Source organism: Limulus polyphemus, unplaced genomic scaffold (genome assembly GCF_000517525.1).
Source record: "Limulus polyphemus unplaced genomic scaffold, Limulus_polyphemus-2.1.2 Scaffold2052, whole genome shotgun sequence".
Lineage (NCBI taxonomy): Eukaryota > Metazoa > Arthropoda > Merostomata > Xiphosura > Limulidae > Limulus > Limulus polyphemus.
The window spans coordinates 106,363-122,316 of NW_013667662.1; the positions used below are offsets into that span (position 1 = coordinate 106,363).

Sequence of the window (15,954 nt, forward strand, 5' to 3'; positions counted from 1 at the left end):
GTATTACTTATTACACTCATTTAGTTTTGGTACTACTTATCACACTCATTTAGTTTTGGTACTACTTATCACACTCATTTAGTTTTGGTACTACTTATCACACTCATTTAGTTTTGGTACTACTTATCACACTCATTTAGTTTTGGTACTACTTATCACACTCATTTAGTTTTGGTACTGCTTATCACACTCATTTAGTTTTGGTACTACTTATCACACTCATTTAGTTTTGGTACTACTTATCACACTCATTTAGTTTTGGTACTGCTTATCACACTCATTTAGTTTTGGTACTACTTATCACACTCATTTAGTTGTGGTACTACTTATCACACTCATTTAGTTTTGCAAGCCTTATAAATCTAGTCTTTGGGAAACATTCTTACTTTTGCAGCTAAAGTTACAGTTGTGAAAACATTCTTACTTTTGCAGCTGTAAGTGTAGTTTATAAGTTCCATAAAACTTGTGAAACACCTTGAATTGTTTCTTGAAGTAAGTAATAATCATTTATAATATATATATACACAGAATCAAATACAAAGTACAAATATAGCTGTATTACCAATATTTTGCAAACTACACTTATATTTTGGCTAGCATTACATATATACATACTCATAAATGCTTAAATTTTAGTTATTTTTGTTAAAACATGAACAATAAATGAAAACTGTATAGAAAAACAACGATTTCTAGTAATTATGAGAAATTACGGTGATAGGAAAATATTTTCCCTCGTGTGCCTTTAGTGCTAAGCCTAGTTTATGTTTTTGAGTGGAGGGTGAAGAAATATAATTTTTGTAGGCTTCAAATATACATTTTAGAAAGAAAAATATATACAACATTACTCCTAGTACACCCAAAACATTTGTAACTTGCTTCGGTTTATAAATAAAATATATATGTGTTAAACAAAATTTTTATCTCCCTTCAGAGCAACAACTTGGTCATCAAAATTCTTAGCAAAATTATTATTTTCCCTTTCAAGCTCTTTACAAACAACTGTCAGCATCATGTAAAGCACAACTTTCCCTTTCTATTGGTTATAAACAGACCCTTAAGAAAAGTAGGTGGAACTAAACAAGAGGTTTGGAAAGAATGGAGTAGGAGGAGGTGCCACTAGTTGATTTACTAGATGCATAGATTTCTCAGCAAATCAAAGTGGTGGGAGGTTCTAAATTTATATTCTAGTTTCCCAGTCTCTAAAATTAGTGTTTCTAATTCGTTAACCACTTGTAGATGTATATAGTAGGCATGAAATAATATAAACTGAACAACAAGACATGAAGAGGTGCTATTTTCTTTTGAATTAAGAAATTAAAACATATATAATATTAAAATTTGAAATATAGGCAACGTTTTGATTCCAATTTCATTGATATATATGTATAATAAAGTTTTGAAAATAAATCACTAAAAGACTGACATGCAGAGTTTAGACTTATCTGTTGCAAAAGGGTTAAATTGATGACCTCCCTCACATTATGTAGTGACAATGGAATGAATGGTGACTGAGAACTTCACTTCCAGTGATTGGTTGCATCATGTAATTTTGAATATATAATCACTTTAAATGTTTTCGTGAACTACCAGTATGGCTTTCCACATTGTATTAGCAAAACTACCTAAAGGATCTCCGACTTACATTTAACAAGTTTCATCCTTCAGAAATTTATTCAGTAAATGAGATGACAAACAAACTCTTAATCAAGAAAAAAAATGTTAGAAATGCGTAGAGATAAAAGTGGCCTCTGGAAATAGTATATAATGATTTGATTTCAGAGCAAAGAATAAGCTGATTACTTGGATACTATGTAGATACTTGGATTGTGTTGAAACTAAAACACTTCCTATAGAACGTACTGTAGTCAATGTCCTTCTATTTCTTTTTTCTTGTTTGGTAGACTGATTCATGGATCTAATCAACATCATTTAAATTATTTTTAGTGACAAGATGGATAAAAACGTTTAATGGTAAATTACTCCAAAAATGGAGAAATGCATTAAGGAGGGTGAATGATTCAGTTTATATAATTTTGAAAAACTTTTTTAGCAATGTGGGCTTTTAGGATGTGATGTAAACATTGCTTTTTTTTATAGTAGTATGTAGTATTAGCATTTTTTTCTTTCCTGCTCTGAAGATTTAAATGTGGTAAAGAGATAAAGAAGAAGACTACTCTCTGGGGCTTGAGGGTTCGCATCCCTCCTCCAGCTCCCTCAGTCATCCTACCTGCTATTGGACCAATCAATGAGAAGTCTGCTAGTGATACAAAAGGAAGACCTAAAAAAGAAAAAGAGTAAGTCTTTTAACAGTATGGTATGATTTATTTAAATGTGTCGATTCACCCCTAACTTCTGTGTACCTGCCAACAGAATCAGCCATTATTACAACACATGTAATTTATATTGTGTTTAATATAAAAGGTGGCAGTTTTGTAAAAAAATGAAACAAAGACACAAGATTTTCTTTCTCTGTTTATTTTTTCATGAAGTTGGCTTTATATATGATTAACCGTGTGCTGCAGTGACACAATCATTGAGTGTTTGTAATAATTCACTGAACATAATTCATATTTGTGTGTTAGCAGCTGAAATATAACCCTATATATGTTTGTAATTAAAATAAAGCAAATTATAAAATTAATTTGAAATGGTTCCATCATAAACATTTCATACAAAGAACATATAAAACTATTCTAGAATGATTTATACTTTCAACCTTCTGTACAAACAGAGAAAGAATGTTTGTAAAATAGGTATGTCATATGAATAGCACAAGGATGCAACAGACTCGGAAAAGGTATGTTAGATTTGTTGAGTTAACGTTTTCTGTACCGTAGAGGCATCATTGATATCTCCTGATTTTGTTCCTTATCACACTGGTGGAAATACTAAGTATAAAAGTTCTGAATTTTATCTCATTCCTGCTTTAAAAAATCATGTAATTTGATTTAATATTTATATGATTTTTTAACTTATGGAATTTTCCAGAATTGTTGTGAAACAATGTTTTGAAAAAATGTTAAAAATACTTCCCTTTGTCTTGGAATTTAATTTTTATTACTATTGATCAGAAAGTTCCATTTTATATATCCAGTCAGTTTTAGCTTGTTCAGTGTCCAATCATATATTTCAGTTGAAAAACTATTGTGCCAATTGAATCATTTATTAAAAAAACAAAACAAAAAAAACTGCCAAGGATTTATTGGTGACCTAGGACCTCACCTTTCAAAATGACATTATAGTTACTTTCATCAGATATTCTATCTTGAATTTTTTTCCAAAACTATTTTTGGTCAAGATTAATTTCTATCTAATAAATATAGTTTTTTTTTTCGATAAATAAAAAGTTCTTTTAATCACAATCGAGTTAATATTCTAGCTAACAAATGGTAGATGTACCACAGTTAAAGACAAAACAACTGAAACAATGGCATTTTTTTCTAAAAACTCGTAGAAGTGTAGAATATCTTTCATAAGTGCTTAGCTTAAGAGTTATGAAATAGTTAGAAAAGATTACCTTAGTCTTATTGTGTGATAATTTGGAGAACCCTATATAATCACTTCTCATAAACCACGATAGTGGTTCATAATAGGAATCGCCCAGAAATTTCACAAAAAATTCTAATAGAATATAAGAACAAAAACCATCCTAAAATACAGACTTGTTCTTGAAACAACACTCAAGACCTTCTGTCTCAATGGCTAAAGCTGCTAAAATATTGATAATAGCAAAAAAGTTGATTTTTCACATTGTTAGACAAAAATATTCATCTAATTGTTCTTCATATTATTATTCATTATTTATTCAAACCTGGGCAAACCTACAAAAAAAAACAAAAAACTCCTGCATGGATTATAGGAAACAGAAGGAGAAATTTTATCAAATTTGCCAAATTTCTCTTCAAAGCCTACAGCAAAAACAGCCAGGTATACTGTGCCAAAATCTGTGCACAGCTACTAAACAAACTCCTGCCAAGGTGGTAGGGCTATTTTTAGTTCATTCTTGAAAATAGAGATTTCCACCCTCTAAAATTTTCCAAGTTCTTCTTCGCTACCAAAATAATCTCTCTCTGAAGCCATGCAAGCATAGCATAAATGTAGAAGCCAGTTAAGCACCGTTATACTAGTCGGAAATGCTTTATTTTATCCTACTCTGAAAGGATTTGTTTTGTTAGAGTAAACAATGTGTATATTTATAACACTCTCCAGACTTATTATTACTGATTATAGTTTTACAAGCTGCCACAGTAAAAAGGCTATGAATATTTTACTAAAACCTGGACAATAGTAATGAATGCAGTATTGAGTATGTCAGAGGGTAGTTTTAAAATTAATTTAAGCACCTTCATTTTTTTGCCCTGAAGAATTTCTTTAAGTCCTTAATTTTTGGCCATACAAAAAATCTAGTATTGTTTTACTCATGCACATTAATTGGAAAATAATGAATGGTACTTTTGGCGCATTAATTGGAAACTGCCACGTTGAGTATTCATCATTTCTCAAGTTCTCTGCTATACTTTGTCTCTACATGGTTTTCTGCGACTATTTCAGTGAGTTTTCTAACAGTGGACAATTACCATAATAGATTTCTCTACTTTTGTGAGTGGTTATTTATTCTACTGATTTTTGTACTTCGCTGAAATTGTGAGTGCATATTTGAGGGTTATTATTCTTTCTTTTTTTTTTCACAAGTGTACAGCAAAATCAGCTAAGTATTTTGCACCAAAACCTAGACAGATATACTATATGAGATGCTTCAAATGTCCATGACCTATTTAAAAAGTTGATTATTTTTCATTTAAAGTTCATTTACATGGCTATAAATACATAATGTATGCAGTGTTGTTGTGAGTGGCTTCCTTTGTACTCAACACTTTTTAAATGTGTGTTCACGTGAAACCTCGGGTACAAAACCACCTAGCTTAGTAAGTAATGGTTAAGTAGAAAAAAAGCCAATGCAGAAGTAAACTGTTGAAAAACGTGTAACATTCAACAGAATGTATGTAGCTTAATTTATTCTCAATAAATGAACATAAAACACTTAATAAACAAGATAATTATATATTGTTAATTTTAAAGGGGGAATAGGGATCATCAAAAAAGTGTAGAAACAAGTTGGATCAAAATGCAAAGATTATATTTTCAAACCTACAACTAGGGAATCTCTATTGTAGACACTGTTTCCAGCCTAGTTTATTTACTTTTTTCTTTTAAGAGTCCCTAGTTGTGGGATTAAAAATATAATCTTTACATTTTTATACAACTTTTATCTGTATTTTTTTATGATCCCTATTCCCTTTTTTAAATTAACAAATTTTAATTATTTTGTACCTATAGAGTTTATGCAGTCACGTGGTTTTCGCTACACAGTCACCTAGTTCTCCGTTCATTTTTCATGAACTTACTAGCAAATTAGACAAGGTATGAATAAAAGTGCAAAAAAAGTTGTTCTTGACACGACAGATCCTTATTCTATCCTGTCAGGAATGATAGTCATGCTAGATGCCAGTAAATGAGTTGACATTGCAAACACAGGACCAGAGTTAGGCCTACAAACCAATGTAGATATCATAAATTATTTAGTCCTGACAACATCTTTTTTTCACCAGAAAGCAGTTCAAGGCCTATAAAAGCCTTGATGCTTTACAAGTGTTTTATGGTTGGCAAGGTGCACAATGTCAGACTGTGGAAAGTGTACAAGACATCTTACTAAATAGCTTACTCGAGGGTAAGTCGAAGTTGTTTTTAGTGACTAGGATTATTGTTTATGTTCTGTCAGTGGTAAATTTACAATCTACATGTACTACATCGTATTGTATTTAATTTTAAGTTCTCCTGTCTTGTAAGACAAGTTTCTTCAGTACAATTTACCATAAATTTTACACAATAAGACCTGGATTTTAAGACCACCTGTCTTGACAAGCCACATTTTTGATAAAATTTTATTGTTGCCCGCTGGGCCCTTCTACCCTTCACTGTTTGTATGGGCCTATTATTTAGATTATGGGAAGCACCAGATACTTACAAGCTACAGATTTGTAGAGATCTTTGCAATATTATTGTGACAAGGTAAATTGTATATACAATTAGTAATAACCAATATAAAATGAAAATTGCAGTCGATGGTATGATGATGATTTCCAAGCCTTATCAATGTCATTCAGGTCTGCACGTTTTACTGCTGCAGTCTATTTAACTCTACATACTGGATCTTTTGGAAACCTATCAAATGATGACTCTGGATTCTTTGTCTGGTTGTTTGTACAGCTAACTGCTACATAGCCGATTGTCATTTCAAATACTTGATCCCAAGTTCCAGTACCAGCAACTACATTGTGATTACTAGATTATCTCTGTCCAAAATGGTGGTGTTTACTTTTTGGCTTGCCAGTAATGTATGCGTGCCATCACGTGCATTGGGTCTATATGCCTCAGGCTATGTTTAACACAACATTCATTTCTTTTGAACAACTTAATATTCTTCCTTCCCTTCCCACTATCTCACCTGTCTCAGTTTAGGTTACTATTAGTAGAAATTCCACACATCAACCTATTCATCAGAGATTGAATGACTGCAAACTATTGTTCTAGATATGTGCATACAAAAATGTATAAAAGAAGATACCACGTACTACCCGTATTTAAATAATACGGTTATAGTTAAAGGTACTTTGTCACTTTCTTGAATAATGTTTTATCAGATGTACATTTCTAGGACAACTGTTCTCCAAACTTATAATTGGTGGGAATTCTAAGAATGTGAACCTAAATTTAGCCTTAGCCAGGTAGGAGGTACACCAATTTGACATAATTTAAGGCAGAGTCACAAGTGAATGTGCTGAGTTCTCAAAAGAAGCATTTTAACATCTTCTAAAGCAGTGGTTTATTTCTTTTTTCTTCTGTGCTTCTTTACAAACCAAAGACAATTTCACAGACCATCATACTTGTAAGTTAATGAAATTTTATAAATAAAACATTATTTTCATTTAATTTAGCACCATTTCTTTCTTTTTTAACCATAATATGTAAATATGATTAGTGAAAAAATGCAGTAAATGGAACAGAAGTCTTGATAATTTAGAAACGTTTCAACGGATTTGTGCATTCTCTTCATTCTCACGTGAGATCAAAGAGATTGCATGAAGGTGTCCAAACTATTTTCTGATATCAAGACTTATGACAGTTTGTTCCATTTACTTTCACTAACAGCCACACATGATATTAGTTTATTACTATGGAAATGTAAATTTCACAGTCTATAGATTGAGAACCATGATTCTGGAAAACTTAAAAAAAGGAAATACTCCAAATCATTGTAAGGTATACAATAGTATTTTTAATTAATAGTTAAGTTGTAGAATAACAACCAAAATCTTTGTTTTGTAATTGTTAGTTTATTTATATGATATAAGACTTAGATTCTCTCAAAAGCCTTGTAGTTTGTAGTAGTAGTTGACTGTATACTTGATTATGTGGTGAATGTATTAGCAGTGTCATTGCTTCTTTAAAGTCGACATTTAGCTACGTAATGTAAAGATAAAAGTAACTAAGCACAATATTGAATTTTCCTAATTATTGGAGTGTTTGATTTTTATTATATTCTAGGTTAACCAAAAATAATGCTTTTGAATTATACAAGATCCTGTAAATAAATATAGCTGAGAAGTCAATTATTTTATGTGTCATCATTTACATTGTCAGTATTTATGAGAGAAATCTACTTCTTCTTTTTTTAAGTGTTGGGTGCTTTCAAGAAACCTTACAAGTGTAATGAGTGTTGGTATAAGCCTAAAGTAAAGACATAGTGTGGGATCACTTAGCCTAGAGCCAAGTGCATAAAATTTATCATGAAAGTAAAAATATCAATATAATTTTTAACTGAATTAAACTATTTTCTGTTATATCACCAACGTTTTAATAAAATAACCTCTTTAATGAACAAAGACTAAATTAAGAAATCAACAAATATTTTTCGAGTTTTGTTGTCTACAAATTTCATTTTATACTTTCAGTATATAGACTAATAACAAAGCAACATGACATGAAAGCCATTGTTGGAACATAGTGTCACCCAAACTCACTGGCTTTTCTATATATTAGAAGTTGTTGATCTAACTGATTTTTACCAATAATTATTCTATGAATACACCATAAATTCATTTCATGAATTATCTTAATTGTGATTGCCTCACAAAGGAATTTACTTACATTTGACTGCCTCAATTGCTCTTTTCTTTGTTGGTCAAGCTTGGTTTCACAAAATTCATTTATTTGAGTAAGCTATGAAATTTGAGGTTAGGGTATGTTATAAGGTGGGGGTGGTAGTGCTTACCCCATCATTTTTGACTGGATATACACTAGTCATATCATAATTACTTGTTTCAAACTTTTATATTTTAGGTAAGGCAATAGTATTAAGGTAAGTTGTATTTTTGAGAATTGTTTTTAGAAAGTTGCATCATCAAAGTTATTTGAAGAGCAGCAGACACTAGTTTTGAAAATTATTTCCAAAATAAATTTTTACATCAAATTAGTTCAAATTTCCTTCTAAAATACGTGTTACCTTAGAATTGTACCAGAAACACTGCCTATTGAAATAACATCCATGTTACATGTGCATTTGTATCATGTACACTGTTTAAGAGGTATATATTCAAAGTACATGTTAAAAAAATCTAAGCTGACTAAAAATCATACCTTTGAAAGATATAACTTAAACTGTATTGAACTATTGGTAAGGTAGCATAACTGGCATAAGAATGTTATACTTAAAAGTATTTTACATTCATTGTGCCCAGAAGATACATGTAGGTACTGCTTGATAACAAATCTACTAACTTCTGAAAAATAAGGTTTTTGTTCATTCAAATGCATTCTCAGAATACTTGCTGTTTTCTCCAAAAAAGTCATAAGCATATTTCTTGTTCTTAGCTCTTCAAATAATATGTTAAGTAAATATTATACAACTAATTGCTCTTTTGGACTAATGTAAGTGTTTAGCTTTTTCTCCTTTATTGCTGTTTATCATTGCTATGTGCAAATTAAAATATATTTTATGTTAATGTTTAACATAATTGTGATATATTTCAGCTATGCTCTTTTTCGTATAAGAAAAAAGTTTAAAACCAACGATTCTCCTTATGATTCTTCTACTTCATCAAATGGACATAAAACTACTAGATGTTCAATGGAAGCTCATAATAAGAAGGTATTTATCCAAGTCTTTAATTTGAATTAACAAAATGATTATCTGTATTTTTAACTAAAAATCCTGGACACTTTTATATCAAATTCTTCACATTTAACATCTATTATGAGTTGCTTTATCATGAAAATTCTAACCTATCTATTACTTTGCCTTGTTATCTAAAAGATTAAATTCAATGTCACTACTATACATATTACAGGAAACAGTTTTTGTAACTAAAATGTTTTGAACTGTTATTTATGATGTTCACCCTATATTGCCAAATGAAATTTAAAGATTAAGAAACATTCCTGTTTATTAACCCTAAGGCTTATATGGAATTATTATACAATTTTCATTTGTTATCTGGCTAAAATCTTTAACTTGTACATAACATTTTTGAGCCATTGTTTGAGGCTAGAAGGTTTTGAAAAGAAGGAGTATTTAGACCACGTTCCCATTAATATTGAAAGTTATAAATTACTTTGAAATTTAAAGTTTTATATAATTTAACTTTTTCAGCCAATTGTAAACTGGTGCTTTCTGAACTGATGTTGAATACTGAGTTTTTTTGTCCAAATTATGTATTTTATCATGATATATATATAACCAAATTTAATTTAATTAGCATTAGAAGCTAGTGCTCTAAGAATGATGTATGATTAGGAATTATTCACTTATTTTCTAAATAGTACAGTTAAATATGTAACTTTATACCATAATTTTAGCTGAACAATCACAACACAGTAAAAGATATTTGGGATAATAGTGGATTTTAAAGTTACGTGTATTTTTAAGTATCAACTGAAACCCAAATTCATAACCTATTTCTTTGTTATTAATTTTTTAATAGCGGACTAATGGTACAAACAGTTCTAGGAGCAGCATTAAAAGTACTGGTCAGAGCTCAACCATCAAGCAGGAAGTGCTAGATGGTGATGATATGTCATCTTTCACTACACTGGACACTATCATCCCTCCACCCATCAACTTTGAAGGAGTCAATCATCCTTTCATGGACTTAGATAAACCAGCCAAAAACATCCCACCAATAAGACCAATTAAACATCAGCTCAGTGAAGATGATATTCAGGTCTTTAAAAATAGAGAAGTTAAAAAAAAAGTTAAGAAAGTGAATGATACCAAAAAAACATGGCTGAATGGACAGCTGTATAGTCTTAAAAATACAACAATGGAGTTTGATAATGTCTTTGACAGTTCACTAGTCAGCATTTCTAAGAACTCAGATCTCTGTACTGGAGACCAGCACTCTATGGTCAGCAATTACCTTGGATCATCCAGTCGTATTATTAAAGGCGAGAAGTTCCGTGTGCTGGCACGGCGAGTAACATCCCAGGGCATTGTGCAGTATCTCATTGAGTGGGAAGGAACACCAGTGTAACAACAGCAGAAACAATTACCTAGGTGTCTGTTTTTTCTTCTCCTTAGTTGTTTGGCTCAAGTTCACTGCTACTCTTTCATGACTTATTAATGCGTTTGAATCCAATATACACTGTTCTGGATGTTGGAATGCTTTTTTGTTCTTTACTGGAGAGACTGTAAAACATGGGCCTAAACAAAGTGGAGACCTTAGTTCAAGAAATTTGTGTACACCTGTCATCTTTATTAACTTCAGGTTTTGTAAGAGATGAAAAAATCATATGTACATCCACATTGATGTTTAAATAATTTTTAAGGCTCAAAAAAGTTAAGTTTTGATCAAAACTTTTAAAGCTGGTGTTAATATTTATATATATGTATCAAATTTTAAAAATTCTTAACAAATACAGATTACATGATTTTATAGTCTATTACATCTGTAAAATTAGAGTAAATACTTAAATGTACAAAGGGAAGTTTAAAATATTACAGGTCAAAGTGATTTTGTTCTGGAGGCTTCGATGTGATGTGTGTCAAAAATGTTGCCATGCCTAGCAGTTTATTTTCCCCCTATAAATGTCAGTATGATCCAGTATTAACTATCCAATTAATGACCTGTTTAGAAAAGAAAACACTCAGATGAAAATAATATGAATTGTAATAGATTCCTCTTGTTTTGTCTGTCTTTATATATATGTATAATTATTTTGTGTTCCAGAAAAGTAAAACCTGTCATTTTACTGATCATTTCAATTTTCAGACAATCATCCTTTCATACTATGTTTTAGTAAACCATAACATGTATTTTTATGTTTATTTATATAATGCAATAAAATGATTTTCATTGATAAAGTCTTGGAAAGCAATATGAAATCCTGAATTAAGGACTTTATTTAACAAGTAATGGGAAATTTTTGCAGCCTTTAAATGTATTGGCCATTAGTTTTTGAGCTGTGTTCCAATTTTGTTTATACCTGTGGATCTAACCAAATAAGGAAGTGCTTGTTTCTTCAGCTTCATTTTTTCAACTCATTATAAATTTCTGTAAAGTTATATTTGTGTCATTTTCTTAATCACCTATTCAAGTTCAAATATTAATTTTTCTCTTCCATTTTAGTTATTGTTTTGTTTCAAGATTTTCAAAATAACAGAAAGTACAAAACATAGAATGTCACTTTCCCAGACTCATTGGCACATGTGATACTTTGAAGTCATTGTTAATGTCTGACTAATGCTTTTTAAAAGTTTTACATGTATATATTTTTTCCATGTGCACTTTAAAAATAAACGTTTTTTTAAGAGAATATGAATGAAAGAGCATGTCTTGGTTCAATACCTTTGAAATATCTGTGCATTTAGTTCTTTTGATTGACAAATCCTCCCATACTGTCCACAAGTATTCAGTGCCTTAACTATAACATACTCAAGAAGAAAAACAATTTTCTGTGACTGAGACCTGAACTTAATATTTTGATATTAGTATATTTTAACTATAAATTAAAGAGTAGAAATACTGTGAAAACAAAATATACTTACTGCATCAAAATGATAGTTTAATGAACCACATTCTCTGTAAATAAAGTCAAACTACCTGTTCAAAACTAAAGTTAACTAAACTTTCATTACAAAAGAAAATTTTTATTCAAGACAGAAAGCTTACTATGTAAATTCTAGACAAAGTTCCATTATATTAAAACAAGTTACACATATTTTACTTGGTTACATGCTCACACATTTATAGCCATACAGCTGATATTTTAGAATCCAATCACACACTAATTTTTAAAACAAATAATGTTATATTTTTTGAACTTATGAATTTCTTCACTTTGTCAACTATAACATAGATAACTATAACTTTTCTTAAAAAGTAAACCATTTTCTCTCCTACAACTTCTTTTAATGTCTATACAACAACAGTTTGCCAAGTTGCGTAAGGTGTTAAATATGGTGAAGATGCGTACTTCACCTTTCACCTCCTGTCTGATAGATTGGATACAGAAGGCTACAAAATGCATTCTTGTGAAATTTGTTAATCCTGTGTGAACAAAGTAAGATGAACACTTACTATTTGTGATGATGGCAAACAGAACAACTGACGAATCTACAGGCTGTTTGATGAACATTCTTATGTTTGGGTGGAAAATATTATTCCCTTTTGATATGATGTATGGTCCATCTCCATAAGAACACGACCCACAACCTTAATGTAGAGTGGCTAATGTCTGGAATAGTCAATATACGACAACTAGAAAAGGCTGCTCAAAGAAAGAATAAGTGCTATGATGAAGCAATGAAAAAACGAATATTCCAGTGTAGAGATTGGGCACAATTATGGCACGTTCCATAAGCACAGCAGTAACTTCTATTTAGTTGGACTGGTTTGAACTATACACTCCAGAAAATTGCTTTATGTACCAGTTACAGAAGATGCAATGTGCACAAAAATACATGGAGCACATTGGTAAGTTGCATTCATATGTCACAAGTGAACATCTAATACATGAAACCAGTGAGTCAAAGGAGGATGTGGAAACCATATTGATTCTACCAACAAGGAAGAAAGAGCTGATGATACTTATCTGTCAGTCCACGACAAACCAGATGAAGAGTCACTAGAGTTAGAGTCAAAAGACGGCTCTAATACCACCTGTGATGTAATTTTGGCTCACTTTTAAAAATGTATAATGTAACTACCAGATTAATTAATTCTTCTTGACAAATCAAGCTGGTGTAGATTTTTCAGTAGTTCCTCAACTGATGATGGTTCTTTCATCAACACCAAGAAACTTCTTGTGGATCAATGAGGTAGATACACAGGTGAGAGGAGATCGAAGGATGCCGCCTGAGTTACATAACTATTACTTAATATGAAAATTATGTCGCCATCTGAGGGTTACATAATAGGCACCAGAGGACGATGACATCCACGAAGTGGCACCAGAGGGAACTGTTCTCATAGGCAGGGGGTGACAGGCAGATACTGTTACCAAGGTTCTAGAGATGGACGGTGTTACAAAGGGCAATGTTTCTGTAGATGGATTGTGTTAATAAAGATAGTATTTGTATAGGCAGATGGTCTTATTAGGTTTATTTGAGTGTTTTACAAAGGAGGATGGTATTACTATACTTCCATAGGATTGCATACAGATTTCAACTTTTTTCAATTTATGTTTATAGTTTTCATTTATATATTTAACTGTATTACATGTGTTTTGCCCGACATGGCCAGGTGGATAAGGCGCTCGACTCGCAATCTGAGGGTCGCAGGTTCGAATCCCCGTTTCACCAAACATGCTCGCCATTTCAGCCGTGGGGGCGTTATAATGTGACGGTCAATCCCACTATTCGTTGGTAAAAGAGTAGCCCAAGAGTTGGCGGTGGGTGGTGATAACTAGCTGCCTTCCCTCTAGTCTTACACTGCTAAATTATGGGCAGCTAGCGCAGATAGCCTTCATGTGGCTTTGCGCGAAATTCAAAAACAAACAAACAAAGGCGGATAATGTTACTATAGGCGAATGGCTCAATAGGATCATGAGCTTATCTAGCGTGTCTCAACTTGTAATAACGTCATTAATGTCTAGATTTAACTATATGCCCTAAATGTTACAAGTAAAACCATCATTTTAACGAGACAAATATTATAACACTAGATACATTGTTACAAAATAAAACTTCAACTGTTGAAATTATAGATATAATTAATCTAACAAAGGTGTATGTAAAGAATCCATTTTTATAAACACAATGAAGGGTTAGCAATGGGATCCCCACTTTCGTTGTTGTTATATGACATATGTGTGGATGCATTTGAAACAAAAGCCATAAATGGTGCAAAATGTAAATCTGATATTTGGATAAGGCATGTAGATCACATATTTTTGGTGGTAATAAGAAATTAACAGTTTCCAAGTTATTTGAATAGCATATAACCTTGGATACAATTTACCTATGAAACTAAAAAAAAATTAGTTTGTCTTTTTTAGATGTATTGGTAAAGAGGAACGAACAAGGAAATTTAGAAACATCTACTTATTGGAATCCTTTTTCTGTTCTTCTGCCATCACACCAGGAATCATGTCATACTGAAACACAAAAAATGCCTATATTTTACACTTATGCTCATAGAATTTTGAAAATATGTACAAGAGGACGTAAAAAATGAGCTCAACTTGTGATTATGTTATCAATGTCTAGATTTAATTTGATGTCCTAAGATGTTTCAAGTAAAACCATTATTTTAACGAGAAAACTATTATAACACTAGATACATTGGTACAAAATAAAACTTCAGCAATATACAGCTGTTGCAAAAGGAGTTAACCCAACTATTGTATATAGAGCAGTTAAGAAATTCACTGATGTAATAATGGATCAAGGTATTGCTTTAAAACCAAGTTATGATAAAATGAAAAAGGAATGTTTAGTGTTGCCATATGTTCCAAGTTTAGCTTTTAGTTAATTCAGTTTTTTAAAAAACAACAAATATTTTGCTCTATATTTAAACCAATGAATAATGAAAAAAACATTTTAGATAATACTAAAGACAATAAACTGTTAATGGAAAAAGCTGGAATTTATCAATCGAATGTAAATGCGGAAGTGTTTATATTCGACAGACAAAAATAATTTAAAATATGGCTTAGCAGAACATAATGGATGTGTAAAAAATGAAAGGATTGAAAACTCAGCCATAGCAGAACATGTACAAAAACCACAACATAAGGTATTATAGGAAAAAACAGTAACATTAGCTCAACCAAAGGGTATTAGAAATAATATAGTTTAAGAAAGAATTATTAAATACAGACGAAGGTCCGCGAATATCTGTCTAAGAGTGTGGATGGACCTCCTCTGAGATTTATGGGAAAATGTGAACTTACACACAAGTCACATGACCCAGCTAAGAAGAAATAACTATGACATTTCTTTCTTGCAAGTTCACTCCTGATGATGACGTGGTAAAGGTCGAAACATATTTTAGAGGCTGTTACGACAGCGGTGGTCACGTGATTCTAGTAACACGTCATATTCTCGAAGGTTCATGAAGCCTTGAGCGTTTACTAGATTTCGATATTATTGTATTTATAAGACCGCCAAGAAGTGACGGCAACAATGTGTGTAATTGACAGAGAGAGACGTATTGTTGTGCGAGCACGTGAGAAGTTCGTTGTGAATTATAGCGTTTGTTATAGCGCGACTGTGGAAATTAAGTGTATTGCAAAGTTGTATTCAGAGAGAATAAACCAGTTTTATTTAAGAAAGGACTTATATCGCTAAAGTTTCTTCGGAAAGAAATTATACGGAAAATTAACTAACGAACAGAGATGTAACAAATTGGTGTCAGAGAGTGGGACAAAAAAATGGAAACGAGAAGCGGCAAC

General features: G+C 31.4%; 1 protein-coding gene across 4 annotated transcripts in view; it reads left to right on the forward strand.

Annotated features, from left to right (window-relative positions):
- LOC106465790 (metal-response element-binding transcription factor 2-like) overlaps positions 1-11,874 on the forward strand; it is a 107,401-nt gene extending 95,527 nt beyond the window's left edge. For all 4 annotated transcript variants that reach the window (XM_022393723.1, XM_022393724.1, XM_022393726.1 and 1 more), the window contains 3 exons: positions 2,142-2,297; positions 9,094-9,211; positions 10,044-11,874. In XM_022393723.1, coding sequence (XP_022249431.1) covers positions 2,142-2,297; positions 9,094-9,211; positions 10,044-10,592 — 823 coding nt within the window. In that variant the 3' untranslated portion in view covers positions 10,593-11,874. The remainder of the gene's footprint in view (positions 1-2,141; positions 2,298-9,093; positions 9,212-10,043) is intronic.
- Positions 11,875-15,954: the final 4,080 nt, after the last annotated feature.